The sequence below is a fragment of the Gavialis gangeticus genome, unplaced genomic scaffold, assembly GCF_001723915.1.
Source record: "Gavialis gangeticus isolate Ggan-Ray unplaced genomic scaffold, GavGan_comp1, whole genome shotgun sequence".
Lineage (NCBI taxonomy): Eukaryota > Metazoa > Chordata > Crocodylia > Gavialidae > Gavialis > Gavialis gangeticus.
The window spans coordinates 53,549,056-53,567,563 of NW_017729022.1; the positions used below are offsets into that span (position 1 = coordinate 53,549,056).

General features: G+C 43.3%; 1 protein-coding gene across 1 annotated transcript in view; it reads left to right on the forward strand.

The window, feature by feature from the left end:
- Window positions 1-16,954, forward strand: part of NUP205 (nucleoporin 205) — a 91,899-nt gene extending 74,945 nt beyond the window's left edge. Inside the window, exons 32-43 of the mRNA XM_019514991.1 lie at window positions 508-699; window positions 890-1,011; window positions 2,254-2,392; window positions 2,613-2,739; window positions 4,170-4,246; window positions 5,896-6,024; window positions 6,232-6,358; window positions 10,465-10,631; window positions 11,315-11,438; window positions 12,085-12,213; window positions 14,947-15,020; window positions 16,343-16,954. Of these exons, the coding sequence (XP_019370536.1) occupies window positions 508-699; window positions 890-1,011; window positions 2,254-2,392; window positions 2,613-2,739; window positions 4,170-4,246; window positions 5,896-6,024; window positions 6,232-6,358; window positions 10,465-10,631; window positions 11,315-11,438; window positions 12,085-12,213; window positions 14,947-15,020; window positions 16,343-16,495 (1,560 nt within the window). The 3' untranslated portion in view covers window positions 16,496-16,954. The remainder of the gene's footprint in view (window positions 1-507; window positions 700-889; window positions 1,012-2,253; window positions 2,393-2,612; window positions 2,740-4,169; window positions 4,247-5,895; window positions 6,025-6,231; window positions 6,359-10,464; window positions 10,632-11,314; window positions 11,439-12,084; window positions 12,214-14,946; window positions 15,021-16,342) is intronic.
- The last annotated feature ends 1,554 nt before the right edge of the window (window positions 16,955-18,508 follow it).

Below are 18,508 nucleotides of genomic sequence, written 5' to 3' on the forward strand. Positions count from 1 at the left end.
AGCCTCTCCTCATAGGGCTGGCCACGGAGGCCCCCAACCGTATGAGTGGCCCTCCTCTGGACCCTGCTAAATGTATAAAATAAACAAATTTTAAAGGAGAGAATTTTCCCCTCATTTTTCAGTTGCATTGACATTATTTACTACTTGTAGTGATAGTAGGTAAAAAAAAAAATCAAATAGAAGTGTACTCAGAAATAAGATAAGATCTGTGTAGTGCCTGTAAGCATTTTGAAGATGTTCTAAGTATTGTTATCTTTGCTGAGGAGAGAAACAAATGACACGGTGAGTTAAATTGATTCTGTACTAAAACCACAGGATCTATAATAGTGTAAAAGACTGCCAAATGAAAGAGCAGGTCAGTGTGAGGGGAAAAATGTTTTGTTTTTTGAGAGAGATTCTTGGATCCAGTCAAATATTAAATCTCAGTGTATGAACACATTCTCTAGTCATGCATTAGTAACTTTAGCCTTCTAGTTAATGGGGTGATTTTTTTTTTGTTCCATTCAGATGTTGGCATTGGCTTTACTTGATCGCATTGTCTCAGTAGACAAGCAGCAGCAATGGCTATTGTATCTCTCCAATAGTGGCTACCTAAAGGTGCTTGTGGATAGCCTAGCAGATGATGACCTTACGCTTCAGAGTTTACTCACACCCCAGCCTCCGTTACTTAAAGCGCTCTACACCTATGAGTCCAAAATGGTAAGAGCTCCCAGGAACTGTTTTCTTTCTCTTCACAAATGACAATTGTTTGTCTCAGCAAAAGAGTTTCTGTCATGGTAGATATGTTTTGGATTGGTGTTGAGAGCACAGATGGAGAGAACAATAATTAAAATGAAGTTTTGCCATAAGTTTCTAGGACTTTAATTTTTCTTTCTCCACTATTCCCTAGGCATTCCTGACCAGAGTAGCTAAAAGCCAGCAGGGGGCATTGGAGTTGCTGAGGTCTGGAGTAATTGTGAGGCTTGCACAATGTCAAGTATATGATATGCGACCAGAAATTGATCATCAAGGGTAGGTGTCTATTTATTTGTTTCCTTAAATGATTGATAGACTATTGTACACTCCTGGAATGCACAAAGAGCTCTGACTTCAGTGGCTTCAAGCCTGTCTTAAAAATATGTGCATTTATACTGTTGGTTAACTTATGAGTAGCTCACTTCAAATCCATCTCTATTGACTGCAACATTTCAGCTTGCCAGGCATAAAGTAATAAATATATATATGGAACTGTTCAGTTGTCTTCAAGACATACAGCGTTCCAGTTTGTCTGGTTTCTTGGGAGATAAAAATTAACTGAATTCTGGTCTCTCAAAGCTGCAGTTGCTGAAATTTTACAGCAGCCAAATTTTGTTTTTGGAAGCCATTTTTCCATATATACTGTAAGCTTGTTTTTGAGAGTTTGCAGGTAGTGACAAATGAAGCATACAAGAGTGGAGGAAATTTGATTTTCAAACTCTTTTCTTTGTATCTATCTAGTTACATGTGACATTAATAGCTCTGTGGGGTTACATAACATTGTTAAAGTAAATAATTACAGAAATATATATTGCCTGATTTTCTTCAGAAGAAGGATGTAATTCTTTTAATTCTTAGCCAGTTGAGGACTTGGCATGCAGCTTTTTGTAAGGAAATGATTGAATGGAAACCACAAATGATCTGTTTTTACCAGAGAATAGCTTAGAAGTTGATGACATGATTTTCAACCTTAATATTCATTTTACATTTTCAGCCCAATATTTGCAATAAAAAGGGCTAGAAACTAACTCTGTTCCTAAAATAACAAGCTGAGATAAGTATCAACATCTAAAATTCTCAGGTGGCATTTATGAGATTTGATGGGAACTTTTTAGGTTTGTTGGAATATTTAGAAATCCAGTTCTAGCAGTACCTTCTGAAGTTAAGCACTCTTTTTTTTGTAAAAATACTCTGAAAACACTACTTTCCTTGAGGATAACTCAGGAGTAGAAATCCAGTGTTTCTCTACCAAGGCTGTCTAATTAACTTTGAAGTTTGCAAAAAAAGATTTTCGTCCTGTTAGAGAAACTGCAGGAGAAATTTTAGATGTACAACAACTTATTCAGAAAGATAGAGCGGCTTTATATATAAGACTGTAAAGCTAACAAGTTTAACTGAGGAGCTATTTTTGAGACTCATGATGTTTCCATACTCTTTAAGGAAGCTGTAAGTTAACTGTTTCTAAGTGGTCTCCAGTTTCCTTTTAGCTATTAACACTTTTTCTTTGAATCGCATAAGAATGTTTGGGATGAGAGATCCTCCTGTCTTCATTCCTGCTCCTGTGGAGCGCTACCGCCAGATTCTTCTCCCAGCTCTTCAGCTGTGTCAAGTGATCCTCACGTCCAGCATGGCACAACATCTACAGGCAGCGGGACAGGTAAGCTAGGAGGTCAGAAACAATTTCTTGATGTCCAGCATTGGGTGTTACTGCCTTCGTACCAAGTCAGGCATTGGTGCCGTTACTTACATTTTTTTTTCTGTCAGTAACATTTTCCTTGTAACGTCTTTGTACCATATAGAAAACTGCAGTAAAGTGTTGTATCAGAACAAAACTATTCTTACTTAGTTGATGCTTTTTCTTTTTCCCTATGATACAGGTTTTGCAGTTTCTAATATCCCATTCAGATACTATCCAGGCTATCCTGCGGTGTCAGAATGTCAGTGCTGGATCACTTCAGGAGCTGGCCTTATTGACAGGAATAATCAGCAAAGCAGCTTTGCCTGGTAAAGCTATATAATAAAATTGGCACTTTGGCAGTTTGTCACACTTGTCTGAATGAATATGACAACCATGGTCTTTTGCACATACAGTAAAAGGAAGGAGCTATTCAGTAGAAAATTTGTTTTAAAAATCTATTTTTTTAGAATGTAATACTCTAGAAAGAAATAGGGAATAGTTTATAATTGTTCTTTAGGCAAAAATGGAAGGTTTGGCAGAAGGAGTGGAATTGTATAGTATGTAGCAGGTTGGCTTGACTAGTCTACTAATACTTTTACAGTGCTTTCAGTATTCAGTGTCTTAGATATATTAATTGTCACAATGTACTTTGGAGATAAGTACAGGGTGACTGTTCATTTAGCCTGTTCCACAGGACACAAGAGAGACAGATAAAATCATTTTCCTAATATAATTTAGAGACTGAGGGACCTGGACCTCTTCAGCCTCTGCAAGAGAAGGCTGCGAGGTGGTATTATGGCTGCTTACAAATTCATTAGGGGGACATAGCAAGGGATTGGAGATGCTCTGTTCACCAGGGTGCAACTTGGGGTAACAAGGAACAATGGTCACAAACTGACAGAGAGCAGATTTAGGCTAGATATCAGGAAAAACTTCTTCATGGTAAGGGTGGCCAAAATTCAGAATGGGCTGCCAAGGGAGGTGGTGCTCTCCCCTACCTTGGGGGTCTTCAAGAGAAGGCTGGATAGGCATCTAGCTGGGGTCACCTGACCCCGGCACTCTTTCTTGCCTAGGCAGGGGGTCTGACTCGATCTGTTGAGGTCCCTTCTGACCCTAACATCTATGAATCTATTTCCTATTTTGTAATATTTAACATTTTGTACATTTGTACTTACTACAAAAAAAAAAACCTTCTTGGGGTAAGCTCTGTGGGTTTAGTAGGTTAGATTAGTGCTCTAACTTTTCTGGGGATCTACCTTCTATAAACTCTGTTTCATACTGTACTGGCTGTGATGTCTCATCTAGAAACCTACTGGATATTTCTATTCTCCTCACAAAATCACCACATTGTGTTTTGTCTTTGTTTACTCAAGAAAGACCTCTGACTAGACTAGGAAAGAAGAGGAGCTGTATGTAGGTGATGACTAAAGTTCAAATTAATTTAGCTTCCTTCTGTGGAAAGAGTTGCACAACAACTGCTTGTTCTGTGACGAGACTTGTTTTCCTAAGTGTTAAAATCCATTCCAAAAATGCATATGGTACCACTCGGCAAGTGATCTAATGACATATTCACACATGTAGCGGTTACAGAGAGATCAAAATACTTTCGTCACAAAAATGTGCAAAGGTTTGTCAATTTCATTCTCATGGATTTTTTTCTGATGAGCTTTAGTATTTAAAAATATATTTTAAAACCAGGAGCATTTGTTTTGATTAAAAGCACTTATTTTTTATTCTCTCATATCTACTGTATTAGGTGTGCTAGGTGAATTGGATATAGATACTAATGAAGGGACGCAGATGGAGCTACAAGGGCATATAGGACGATTTCAGGTAATTGAATTTTATATTCAACTTCTCTTTTTTCTTTGGAATTGCAAATTTAAGTGAGAGTATCATCCTAATTTTGTACCATAATTAGTAGGAGCTGTCTTATAAAAAAGGCACGTATAACACTAATCAGGAATGGGACTCTTTAAAAAAGAAAACAGGAATTGCAGCCTTTGGCAAAATACAAGTTCTGCTAAAGACATTTGTTTTCCAGCTTAGCCTACACAGTTGTCTAGGACTTGTCTACTAGAAAATGGAGTGGGATTTCATGCTATCACCAAAATAAAGTAATTCAGAATGTTTCTGCTATCACTTAAAGCACACAGGGACTTCCCTAGTTCCACAGGCTAAGGTATCTGACCCACCATTGGCTTATTTCTTTCCTCTTTCCTGTAAAGCATAACCCTGATGAAGCAGCTAAAGTACAGACAGCAGGTCCTGATCAGAATCCATAGCAATCCATTTTATCCCTCTGCTTGACTTGCTCAGTGTTCTACTCTGAAGCCTTGTCCTCAAAAGGAAGTTGTGCTCTCTGGAAGCCCTGATCATTGCCCCTCCACAAATCAACTACAAGGAGGCTTGCAAGCTGTAAACAATTACTGCAGCATTGATGAAAATAAAGGCTAGATTGAAAACAAAAAAACTCCCTACTAGGTATCTAAAGTGGAACTTAAGCTGAATGTAGTCTCCTAAACTGAGTTGACCTATCTACAGCCACCACCTCCCACTGCTTATTTGTCTAATAAGCAGTTTTGCTTGTAAAGTTACATAGCTGCCTGAAGTTCTGCTACTGCATATGCCAGGAGGCATCACCATCTTGGCTGAGCAACCATATTTACTGAAATCTAAGACAACCTCTAATAATTAGATTCTATATATGGAAAATTTTATAAATTTGTTATAATGTTCTAGGTATAGAATCTAACTATTGGAGGGTTGTCTTAAATATGCCCCACCCTGCCCTACATTAGGGAAAGTAGTGGCTGGGGGGGGGGTCAGGTACCCCCTTGCCCAGTGCCCAGCTATTTCCCCCTGCAGCCTTCCTGCTCCTTGCATCCCCTCTACCCCCAGCTCCTCAGAGTCTCTGTCCTTTCACCACAGTCCACTTCCCACAGTCTCTGTCCCTTCCCTCCCTGTCCCCTACCATCTCTGCCTCTTGCTGACCTCCCTTCTCTCCCTGCCCCCACTTTCTTTGCCAGCAGATCCTCTTTGGGCTGTGTTCCCTGCTAGGTCATGGGCACAGGACATGGAAGTGCAGCCCTTGCTAGGCCATGCAGCAGTGGCAGTGCTGCAGATTGGCTGGGGAGGGAATGGAGTTTCCCTGTACTCCTTGCTCAGGAGGGAATTCAGCCCAAGCTGGAGCCCAGTTGCCCCTGATAATAAGTTGTAGGATAGGGGGGAGTTAGGCAGCTGCTGAGAATCTAGGAGGAGGGGCTTTTTTTCCCCTATGCTAATTTGGGGGGGAAACCTCATCTTCAGATTTAAGTAAATAAGGTGAGTGTCCTGTTTGTGCTATTTATGAGGAAAGAGTTAATGCAATCTTTAGAATTAATATTAATGTTGATGTATCATTTTTCTTACATTCAGATATCAAAAGAACCATTTAACCCCTTCAATGAGACACTAACCAAAGTATTTACATCCTGTATTAGCGCCAGTGTTTAGGACTTCTCAGTCGGTTTGGTGGTTCAGACAGACTACGTCAGTTCAAACTGCAAGATGATAATGCAGAGGGAGACAGAGTGAGCAAGAAGGATGAGATTGAGTTGGCCATGCAACAGGTGAGGAAAAGCAAAGGTTTCAGGTTCTTAGCATTGCTGAGGTCTTCAGCCCATGATTGAGATACTTGACAATGCTGATTTCCAGGCATCTGGGTTCATCATGCTAGTATATGTGATTTGAGAAGTTCTGAATATAGGGATTATCATCTACTATATATTTCTTCAGTGTTATCTTATAGTTGACTTGTTCTGTTCCTTTTCCTGTAGATCTGTGCTAATGTAATGGAATACTGCCAGTCGCTTATGTTACAGTGTGCCCCCACCTTTCAGCACACCATTTGTCTGTTCACTCCTAGCCTGTCAGAGTCAACTAACCGAGATGGACCACGCCAAGGTGAGTTTGTGGTTTATGTCATTGGTGTGTGTCTGGGACTGAATTGTTAAAAGTTGGTTGATAGCAAATACTAAATGTTATTTACAAAACATGCAGCATATCTTTTCTTTACTGGAGATTCCTTCTGTGCCAAATTGCTGCAAAGTGCTGTGTGATCCTATGAGTTTGAGTAATAAAAAATGTTAAAATAGTGCATTTCTCTATTCTGTATAGCATGGGTTGTAAACTGGGGGTACACATACCCCTAGGGGTAATTGGAAAGGTCCTAGGGGTTACGCATGAGCAGGCAGGGACAGAGCATGCCCTGGGGCGTGTTCTCCCACTGTCGACTCTTACCTGGGGGAAGGGGGGGGCGCGAGGCACCACCGGCCCCATGTGGCACACTGTGGTGCTTTCCCACCCCCCACCCCAGCTCACTCTCCTGATTTGGTAAAATATATTTCTGTTCAAGAAGCAGTGTCAAAGAACTGCATCTTCAGTTGGAGTGGAAAGTGGTGAGGCTTGTGATGGTGTACTTCTTTATGTCATTCCAAAGGAAGTTTTTTTTCATGGACCTTAAGGTGATGTTTTGGATAGATGATCTTGGTCTAATCTTTAGACCAGGGATGGGCAATTATTTGGTCTTGGGGCCCTTCTTGCTGCGGCCGTCTGGAATCTTCATTTGGGCTGCCCTTTGGCTTCTCCCTGCCGCTGTCGCTGCTGGCAGCACTGCCTCTGGGCTGCCCCAGGTCCCCATTGTGGCAGCAGGTTGGTGGCAGCAGGGATAAGCCTCAGAGCATTGTCAGCAGAGGATCCAGGCAGCTGCAGCGAGAGAGGTCCAGCAGCGATGATGGGGGGTGACTGTGCCCGCTGCCAAGTCCCATTTTTGCCTGGTACCCAGCAGCAGCTTCTGCCTGGCCGCCACCATTACCACTGTTCATTGTGGCTGAGGCAAGCAGGTCCAGAGCAGGCACTGCATGGACCCCAACCTCCTGTGCGGGGCGGGCTGGAGCTGGGGTCACGGCCAGGGCTATGTGCTCAGCCTGGGACTTGGGACCTGCCTGCCCAGGTCCTGGCTGGTCTCCATGGGGCTAGGGTTGCTAGGAAATGGAGTCCAGCTGCTGAGCAATCCCAGCCCCACTGTGCGCCCAGGGGAGGCAGGATGCACTGTGGGCTGGACTGTGCCTGGGACAGACAGAATCCCTCCACAGGCCAGATCTGGCCTGTGGGTCATATTTTGTCCACCCCTGCTCTATAACAAGGCCAGGCAATGCCTGAAAAATAAGAACTGAGATATTGAACTTGATTTGCCATTCTATGAAAAGCCAGGACAGACAGCAGAGGACAGGTTTGATACTACTGTAATAGCCTGTGTTGCTGAGGATAATTTCTGAGTTCTGTCCAATTTGGACTTTCTGAAACCATCATGCCTATGCATATCACTGCTCTAGTCCAGCTATATGTGAAGAAAGTATGAATAAGCAAGGCCAGATTATCATTTACCAGGATGTAGCAGAGTCCTTTAGCCAACCAGAGATGACTGAAAGTGTTACTTGGGGACACTGCTGTGTGACAGCTTAGCCTCAGCAAGGAGTCCAGGAATATTTCTAAGCTATGGACTGAGGATGCACTGAGTGTACAGCTTCCACCAAAGAGACTGCACTATGGGTGAGAATTCAAAGTGCTCCCTTCTCACAAGTATCATGTGCGTCTTCTCTGGGTAGCTTCAGCTTCTGATTTGAAAATTGGGTCATACTGGTGATAGTTGTTTTCTTATACGTGTGAAAGGGGGAGGTAGGGGCTGTGAGTTGTTTCCATATGGTTAGTATTTGAGTCCTTGTCTGGATGGTTTATTTTGTGCCTGGATGTGGATGTTGAAAAGGACTCGTAAGAATCAGTCCTTGTAGGACTGCAAATTAGGAGTCTAGTGCTGGAGGGGTAGTTTCTCATCATATTATATAGAGTGTGTTGTCCATTAGGAAGGACTCTGATTGTTATAGAGTGTTGCCATGGATCCCTGGCGTTTCTCCCAGCAAGAAAACAATATTTCATGGTCACGGTACCAGATACATCAGGGGGCTGTAAAAGGGTGACGGTGGGTATCTATCTTCTGCCTAGTAACAGAAGATTATCTGCCAGTGTCAGTATGGAGCTTCTGTTGGGTTTAGACTACTAGCTTGGATTATATGAGCATATAGTTAGCTGGTCTTTCACTGGTTTCTTTACAAGCGTGCTCAGAAGTGGAAGGTGTGACACAGGGCCATAGCTGACAACAGATGTATTCAGAGGGAGTTGCTTCAGTGTTTGCTGGGCAGTTGTACACTTCAAAAGGAAGAGAAGATGCCTTCACTGAAAGGTGTTTGCTATCTCAGTTAAGATTGGTACTAGTTGCCCATGATTCTCTCCCAAACCAGGAAGGTTAGAGGTAGATACATAAGTCTTGGGTCACAATTCTTTCAGGGTGTTTAGAAGTTGCTGATGAGTGGGTGTACTGAATTCTGGGGATGCAGGTGAGCTGTTGGTTACCCTGTACAGGTACAGGAGATTAATGTTGTTGGAGAAAGCATCTCAAATCAGTTCATGTTTCAGGGTTGTAGCTGTGTTAGTCTAAGGAAATAGGCAGACAAGGTTCCTGGAAGAGCACACACCAACTGCAGATGCTTCCTCAACCTGATGAAGGGTTGCTACCTGAAAGCTTGCTAAGAAGAATTTTTCCAGCTATTTGAGTTGGTCTAATAAAAGATACCAGATTTACCCAAAGAACCTTGTCTCTCAAATCAGTTCATTTTTTCAGTGAAGTCAGATAATAGTTTTTCAAAGCAGCTGGCACCTAGTTTTGTTGAAGGTTGCACCTCCAACCCCAGAAGCATGAATTCATTTTATTCTGGTAATTAATAGTTTGCAACTGTTAGGAGGAAAAAGTATTTTATTTTCTTTAAGGGAATAACTATCCAGCATAATATAGTACTGCATATAGATCTCTAAGGTAGCTGTTGGCTAGCTTGTTCAATACTGGATGCTGTATAACTGTGTTAGCACCGCACTCTGCCTAGGCTTAATATATCCTGGTTCTCAGCACGGTTAATTACCCTAGGCTTAGCACTGCACTAATGTAGCTTTATTGCTTTTGGTACCTGAGTTCCCTTATTCAGACCTAGCTTGGGGATCTCTGCATTGTACTAAAGTGTAGATTTACTCTTAATTGTCATCGTAAGCAGCTGCTCTTATTTTCTTTGGTTTAGTCTATGCTTGGAGTTAGAGTAAGGTTTTTAAGAAATCTCCTTTCCCCTTTGGAGCATCACTTTTGAAAGATGTTGAATTACTGCTAGTATACAGATGTCGCTTTTGTGACCTTTTGAAGCCTGAATTGGCACGATGAAAAAAATGCTTGTTGAGAGAGAACCTGTGCTGGAAAGCTTGAGGGGCCAGGACTGGCAGACTGCACAGATCAGTGCAGGCTAGCTGACCACATATTTACCAGGTTCCTAGGTAGGTCTCTTAGCCCACGCTGAATGCTGTGTTGCTATGGCTACACTGCTGTCAGGATTGGAGGTAGCTAATGTATAGCTAGCTTAAATATGTCTATAGAAGCTGCAATCACACCTTTGGATTGCAGTGTAGATATAACCTCATGCATTTTAGTTTTTAATAACCCTCAGCTGCTGCTCAAAGCAAGGAAAGCATTTTGTGTGATTAAACCATAGCTGTAGGGCTCCCATTGTGGTTTGAAATAATGCTGTGCCTTACAGTTCTAATTTCCTTATGTAAAGCAGTAAAATGTAAAGTGCTTTTTTTTTTTTCCTGCCACCGGTTAGCAGGGAGAGAGAATGGGTGTGATCATAGGGAGAGAGAATGGGTGTGATCCCTGCACAACAGCAGATATAAAAATGTTTCATCACAAAAGGAAATAATGGAGAATTGAACGCTGATAACTAATTGTTGGCTTTCTGTATGCCAGCAAGAGTTGCAGTCATAGGAATCTCAGCTGAAAGAACCATAAGCAGCAAATCCAAGATGCATTTACTGATGCATACCTACCCTTGACAAAGCTGCTGACAAATAAGAGAAGATAAGTGTATTTCTGGGTGGCTTTTGAGAAGTTTTTCTAATTTGGTTATTTCTTCTAGATACGCAAACACCAGTGGTTCCATATTGGCGCCTGCCGGGGTTGGGCATTATTGTCTTCCTGCTGAAACAGAGCGCTAATGATTTCTTCAGTTATTATGACAGCCATCGTCAGAGTGTTAACAAACTACAGAACGTGGAACAGCTCCCACCTGATGAAATAAAAGAGGTAACAGGTTTGCCGGTTCTTTAAGTTTGAAAATAACTTGGATAAGTATTGAACTGACATCTGTATCCTTATTTCTCTTTTATATTCAAATAGAGGTTGTAGAGGATACAAGCACAGATGAAGGGTGAACTAAATATCCTCAAAGTTAGTAATTAATTTGAGATCCAAAAAATATTGGGTTCAATTTTGTGGAGGTACTGAATGGAGATGTACTGTGAGTTGTATTGGAAATGTAATTCATTGGCATCCTCAAAAGCTAGTTCAACCCGCCCCCAGGAGACTGGTCCTCATTTGCATCTCCTGACTGGCCAGCAGAAATGATTTGTAGAGGTTAAATGGGTACAACTTTCCCACCAGTCTTTGCACAGATGAGCAGATTACAGGATGGGGAGGGATACCTATGCGGAAGAATGATTTATGCTGATGAGATGGATTAAGAAATCGAATGTGGTCCTAAAGGAATATTTTTGCATTTGCCCAGAGAGTAGATTGGGATGGCACTTGGTTTCTGTGGTTTCCAGTAACTGAAGCAGGGTTTTGGGGGAATGAAGGAAAAGAGCTTCTTCCTCAAGAAATAAAGGATTACAAGGATGTTACAAGTGTTTTCTTGACTTTCATCTGTTGCTGGTTTGCTACTCAGTGTTGAATCCTTTGTGTCTATTTATCTCTCTCTCTCGCCATAGTTGTGTCAGTCAGTGATGCCAGCTGGGGTGGACAAAATCTCTACTGCTCAAAAATATGTTTTGGCAAGACGGCGCTTAGTGAAGTTGATAAACAATCGGGCCAAGTTGCTTTCTCTCTGCTCCTGTATCCTTTTGGAATTTGGACAACTTTAAAGGGTGACACTTGAGTAAAGCAGAACACGTTTGATGGGAAGTGGTAGTAATGTGTTTCTTCTCCCAGGCATTCCTTAAGTTGAAATAATATCTATCCTAGAAAAGAAATTTTGAGATACTGCTAATCAAATTAGCTTATAAAAGGGACTTCTGTCTCTAATTTCATGTTTTATACATTTGTTTTCTATTTATGGAAAAATTCTAAAATAAGGTCAGTGGTAACACGCCCTTTCCTCCATAAAAGTCAACAACAAATGGTTTCTCCTCCATTTTGATATTGTGTATTTACAATTCCAACAATAAAAATCTTGGGATCTAGAGTATGAGTCCACTGAGCATAAACAGTCTATGCAGTAACAATAACTACTTGTGTGGAAAAAAGTGGAGGACAGTGATGACGTGGACTACCTGCTGGAATCATCCTAGTCCCTAGTGTTGTAAACAGTTTGAAAACACTTTCCACATTGTAGTTTCATTTGAAATCACTGCTCCCACAAAAAGTTAAGCAGCCTCTTAACTGCAGCTTAGGGCTTTCTTCTGAAACTTCTAGTATTTGGTCTGTAGCCTAAAAGTAGCATGAATGAACTGTAGTCTCCTTCACGAAACATCTCTAACAGATATAATAGAAACCTGTCTCTTTATTCTTTGGCGTCACCTGGAGTACTATCTGTTGCACTGCACACCTGCTGATTCCCAAGATTCACTGCTATCCTCCAGGTCTTCTTTTAAGAGTAGAAGACTACAAGGTAATATTTCTGAAATTTCAAGATGCCTTTGTATTAGGTTGCAAGTCAGATTCTAAAACGTCCTGGTAACACTGAGTCTTAATACTAACATTCTAAAACAGTTGTGTTATGCTGAATAGTAATATTTTAGATTTTGTATTTGGATTTACTAAAACATCTCTCTGCAGTAATTGGAACCTAAATATTGCAGCTTTGGGATTGTGCCTCAGAAGTAAAAGTGAGCTTGTTGAAAGAGAACAGTTGAAACTAGTCCTGCTTCTATTGCTTAAATCAAATTCAAGGAATTCGGGTGTATATTAGGGCTGTGTGAAGCTTTGTCACTGATTCGACTTGGAGGAGGTTTGGCGGCTGAATCTCCAAAACTGAGTAGAATCGGGAGACCCATTTAAAGATCTAACTTGGATTTGAAGCCTCCAAATCGATTTGGAGATTCGGATTGGCTGGGGAGAGGCAGGCATAGCCGGGTGCATGCAAGTTCTCCCGTGGGTTCTCTGGCTGTGCCTGCCTCTCCCCGGGCAGGGGGAGCCATGGGAGAAGCCCCCATGGCTGCCCTGCCTGGCCCCATCCCGCACGTGGCCCCAGCCTCCTGGCACTTAAAGAAAAAAAGCCCTGCACTCACCAACTGTAGCAGTGGTGATCAGGGCCTCTGGGATGCAGAGCCCCCCTGCGCAGTGGGGGGGCAGTGGGGTTTGTCCCCCCATCACCTGGCACCTGCGCAGCAGCTGTCACATCATGTGGGTGCAGCATGGCAGGGCATCATGTGCTGTCTGGGAGCTGGGGTGGCTCCATCTGTCAGCTGGAGCCTGGCACCGCTCAGCCCCAGTGGCCCCAGCTCCCAGACAGCATGCAGCGCCCTGCTGAGCCATGCTGCACCCAGGCCATGGGGCAGTGGCTGTGCAGGTGCCAGGCGGGGGTGGGGAATCCCCACTGCCAGAGCTGGTGAGTGCGGGGCTTTATATAAAAAAGTGCCAGGAGGCTGGGACCAGACAGGGCAGCCATGGGGGCTTCTCCCTGCCCCAGGAGAGGCAAGCACAGCCAGAGGAGCTGTAGGAGAACCTGCAGCCGCCCAACTGTGCCTGCCTTTCCCCGGCTGATCTGAATCAGTACTGAATCTCCGATTCTGATTCAACTGAATTGAATGGGGACAGTGAATCAAATCACTGTCCTCTAAACCAGCTGAATCTGAATCAAATACTTCCCTATTTGCACAGGCCTAGTGTATATAGCGAAAAGTAAATGATGTTCCTTTACTTCCCTGCAAAATGAGGCTTTATGAAGTAGCAAGGAACTAGTTGGTCAGGACTGCTGAAGAACTAAGGCAGTTTGCTGTGTCCTTTGTCAGAAGTCATCAGCTATGTGGAGATGATTAATGAGCTGCAACTGAGTGGAGAAGCACCCCTTTTGGAATAAAAGCCACAGCAGTGGTTTGAAGAGTTTTTGGCCGAAGCGCCAGAAACACCCCAGTCTTTACTCGCATCTTGACTTGGCATGTCAGAGGTGGAGGAGCCGTGAGGGGCCAGTACTTATTGCTGGTGGCAGCTGCATGTGTGCCTCCAGGTAGATGGCAGAAGAGGGGCTGGGGTTGCGCTGCTCTGGCCACTTCCTGCCATGTGCTGTAAAGCACATGTGCAGCCACCATGGCCACAGAGCCCAGCAAAGCATTTTGCAGTCTGCCCACCACCTGCTGCAGCTGCCCACACCTCTGTGGCTGTGGTGGCTTTGTGTACACATCTAGGTGCGCAGCTGGGAAGGGGTATGGGGCAGTGCAATGCTGGCCTTTCCCTTGTTGTCCATCCTGAGGCACATGTGCAGCTGCCACCACCACAGAACCCAATCAAGGCCTCCTGGCTGCCTGCCACAGCTGCACTGGTGTCTGGAGCCCTGGCACTGGCTCTGTGGCAGCGGTGGCTGCACACGTACCATCAGGTGGATGGTGGGGAAGGGGCCGGGGTTGTGCGGGCCCAGGCCCCTTCCTGGCTGTTCTCCCCAAGGTGTGTGTGCAGCTGCCACCATCATGGAGTGAAGGCTTTGGACACTGGTACAGATGGTTGTCACAACCAGCTTGGGCTCTGGGCAGCTGCTGTCTCCCACAGAGTTCAGGATGCTTGCAGCAGGGTTCAAGATGCTTCCGGCCACCTGCTGCAAGCAGTCTGGGCTCTGGCTAGTGGCAGCTGCTCAGAGTCCAGGCTGGCTGTGGCATGCCAAGGAAAATGACCTCACATGCTATGCTCTGGCATGTGTGCCAGGGGTTGCTGATCCCTTAGCCACAGCAATCAGCTACTTGAAGTTACTACATTTAATGTTGGAAAGAGATTTCATTGATAGAAAGATCAGTTGTGATTGCTTCTCTGTTCTGGTTTGTTATGTACAGGATGCATCTACGTATGCGTTAAGACGCTTTTCCTAATGAGCATTGAATTTATTACTGCCACTGTAAGGTACTAAACAAATGCGTATTAGGCTGCCTTAATGCACAATAATGAATATGCATAGCTTTAAAGTGATGCTTAATGCGTAGTAGCCTATTTTACTGTGCATTAGCATAATAGCATGTTTTTTTATGTGACACTTTAATGCATAGTAAAATAGGCAACTATGCATTCAAGTGCACATGTAGATGCACCCATAAGTTGATATTTGATGTTTTAAGCTTCCTTCACATCTACATGTTGGATAGTTTGATGCTCAGAAGTGCAGGATGTTGAATTTTAATTTGTTGTTTTCCATTTCAAGATTCCTTTAGTACAGAGCCTAATTTGGATTTCAGAAGTGGTTTGAATCGAGTGAGCCAGCATGATATAGATCAGGTGAGATGAAGCAGATAAAATCTTCTTAAAATAGCAGCCATCAGGTATGCAGTTGTCATGCCATTATGGACAGCAGTCTGTCTGTAGTTTAGGAATGATCTGTGGTCTCCTGCTGTTAAATACCTTATTATCTTAGGACAAGTGATACTATGAAACTATGAAAAGCTTTTGATAGAGGTAGTCACCTTGCATGCATTTTCACTTTGCACATGTAACCATATAAATGTCCCAAAACTATAACATACCAAACAAAATACAGAGAGCTAAATAATTGGCAAACAGTATTATTGGCCATGACCTTATTTTCTCATAAATTTGGCAAATAAGTTGCAACTATTAAATTATTGGCTTCAGTTTAATAGGTTAAGATATAGAACACTATTGTCCTTATTCTCCAGACACTTGTAGGTACGTATATAGCAGGATGTGTTGCGTTATTAAATTAAAAGGACGGATATGCATATTTGGAGCCTAAAATGGTAAATACGTTGCTTCACCCAAGAAAAAAACACTTTCCATAGATGCCTTTTTGTATATAAAGTAAGCCAGGGCTGTTCAACTTTCAGGCAGTCGGGGGCCACACACTACACGGGCTGCAGACCGAAGCCACTTGCTGTACAGACAGCACCCCCACCCCAGCTCTTTCCCACTGCGTGTGCAGCCCAGTGCTGCACTCCCCTTGTACCCCTTGTGGACAGGCGGGCTCTTCTTCCCTCCCAGCCACCCAGGCAGCCCATGTCTCCTACAGCATAGGCAGCCTGGCTTCCCTTCTGTCCCATCCACATGTCACCTACCTGCAGTGTGGACAGCCGGGCACTTTCCTTTCACATTTGGCATGAGCAGCCCAACCCTGTCCCCCAGTGTACATTCAGCCAAGGCCCCCTGGTCTCCCACTGTGCAGGCAGGCTGGGCACCCTGGCCCCTTCTTGCTGTGCTGCTCAAACCCCCAGGAGCAGGAACAGGAAATTGAAGCCAGAGGAAGGAGGGGAGCCTAAAGAACCCAGCTGCTGGTGTGCAATGTTGGGGAGTGGGGTGGAGGCTAGGTAGGAGCCTTGGGCCCACAAGTTAACCCTTAGGTATCTGCACATAGCCTACAGGCCGCCAGTTGCACAGCCCTGCATTAGACTGAAATACAGCAGAGAAAGGTGTGATTAGCGTTTACTAAAGGAGGCAAAAAGAATGCATGCCCCTTGGAGAGTGCTTGAAGCAGATGTGCAGGAGCTTGGGATTGGGGCGATTGGTAGTTGAGGATGGCAAGAAGACTCCTTAGAAAAAAGAGGACTCAACGTTGTCAATTTCAACAAATCTTTTCTGTTCCTCAGCTTCAGCTTGAAGCCACCAACAGCTTTGGTGAATCTCTCCAGAAAAAGCTCCTCGACATAGAAGGATTATACTCTAAAGTCCGATCACGCTATACCTTTATTCAAGCACTTGTTAGACGTATCCGTGGTCTACTAAGGATATCAAGGACCTGACAGACTTGTTCATGTTGCCTGCCTCTGCAAGCAGTGAACCAGGACACACTGCCTTCCTCAGATTTTATACACCTATGTTTTCTAAATAATGGGCAAAAATATTTTGTTATCTTTTTTTCTTATCATTAATGGATCAGTTTTGTGTATTCTTTTCTACCTGCACCCATTCTCACTAGAAAAATAAAGGATTTTTTTTAAGCGAGTCATGATCACTGAAAATGGACTGAAAATACTCGTTACTGAAGACACTGGAGATAGGAAAATATTGTGAGCATTTTAAACTTTGTATCTGTGCACTACACACACATCCATGTGACAATTTAAAAGAAAAGCAAAACTGCCAAGCCCCATTTCTGCTGTTCTGAGTGATGCCATCTTTTCACTGTGGTTCACAAACTCTTTGGAAAAATGGATTTCTGGGTCTAGTATGTGAGAATAAAATATGTGTCCTTAAAATGGCTTGGGAGGTGGCACGCTGTTGTCCCACCCAATCGCTGTCTTGTTTCTGATCCCTCTTGCCTTTTCCTTTTTCCAGCAGATATAGGTGCATATTCACCCTCATTTTTATAATTCTGGATATTAAGAATGTGAAATATAGGGAGGGTGGTTGACCCAAGCTGAGGAAATGGGACTGGAAAACTTGATGTCTGTTTACTTACTTCTTTGTTTAGCCTGGCCTGAGTCTTAGGCTTCCTTTATGGGTGCACTGCGACTGTGCTAGGTAAGGGATATAAGACAGATAAGGGACAGAATGAAATATGGGATAAAGAAATATGGGTGGTAAGGTTGTCTGGTAGGGAAAGATGAGACCCATAAGAGAAAGACACCTAATAATTTTTTACAGAGAGAAGGCTAGTAAATCAGTAGATTCTGTGGTATACATAGCCACTGAACCTCCTCATTTTTAGAATTTAGTCTCTAACTCTGTATATTTGCAAATGATTTCTATCTTTGGAGTTTCCATTGCTTTGTATACTTATTCACTTTAGCGTCAAATTATTGTGTGCAGAATTGATTGAAATATTTTTTGTATAATAATTTGTGGTCCAGTCTTGCAGTTTGTAGTTGTTAGTTTTGAAAGAGTAGTCTTGGATATAAACTGTTCATTTAATGGAATTCTAGTTATTTTTAAACCATTTCCATCTCCCCCTTGCATTCACATTTTTTATTTCCTCGCCCCTCCCTCCCATCAGAAAATAAGTGGAGAGGTTTCCCTCTGCAGTACAGGATAATAATTCTGGAAATCTGCTGGCTTAGGACATTTTCCTGCATCTTGGACAGGGACAGTAAGATGATGGTATTTATATCGTATTCCTGGAACAGATTAATGGAATTAAGGAAGTACGGGTTGGTTGAATGGTCTGTAAGGTGGATTGAAAGCTGGCTCAATATCTCATCGGGCTCAATGTCTAGTTGGCAGCCAGGATCAGGTGGAGTGAGTGCCCCAGGGGTTGGTTTGGGGCTGGTTTTATTCAGTATCTTCACTGACCTGGAAGATGGGATGGAGCGCATCCTCAGCAATTTTGTAGATGACACCAAGCTGTGGGGAGCAGAGGATACGCTGGAAGGTAGGGCTAAGATTCAGAGAAACCTCAACAAATTAGAGGACTGGACTAAAAGAAATCTCATGAGGTTCAACAAGGACAAGTGGACAGTCCTGTATTTAGAATGGAACAAGCCCATGCACCAGTACAGGCTGGGCACCGATTGGCTAAGCAGCAGCTCTGCAGAAAAGGACCTGGGGGTTACAATGGACAATGAGCTGAATATGAGCCAAGTGTGCTCTTGTGAAGAAGGCTAATGGCATACTGGACAGAATTAGTAGAAACGTTGCCAGCAGATCAAGGGAAGTGATCCTTCCACTGTTCGGCACTGGTGAGCCCACATCGAGTACTGTGTCCAGTTTCGGGGCAACAGAAATGGTGAGGGACCTGGGGCACTGAGGAAGGATTGAGGGAATTGGGTTTATTTAGTCTAGAGAAGAGAAGAATGCCCGGGGGGGGGGGGGGGGGG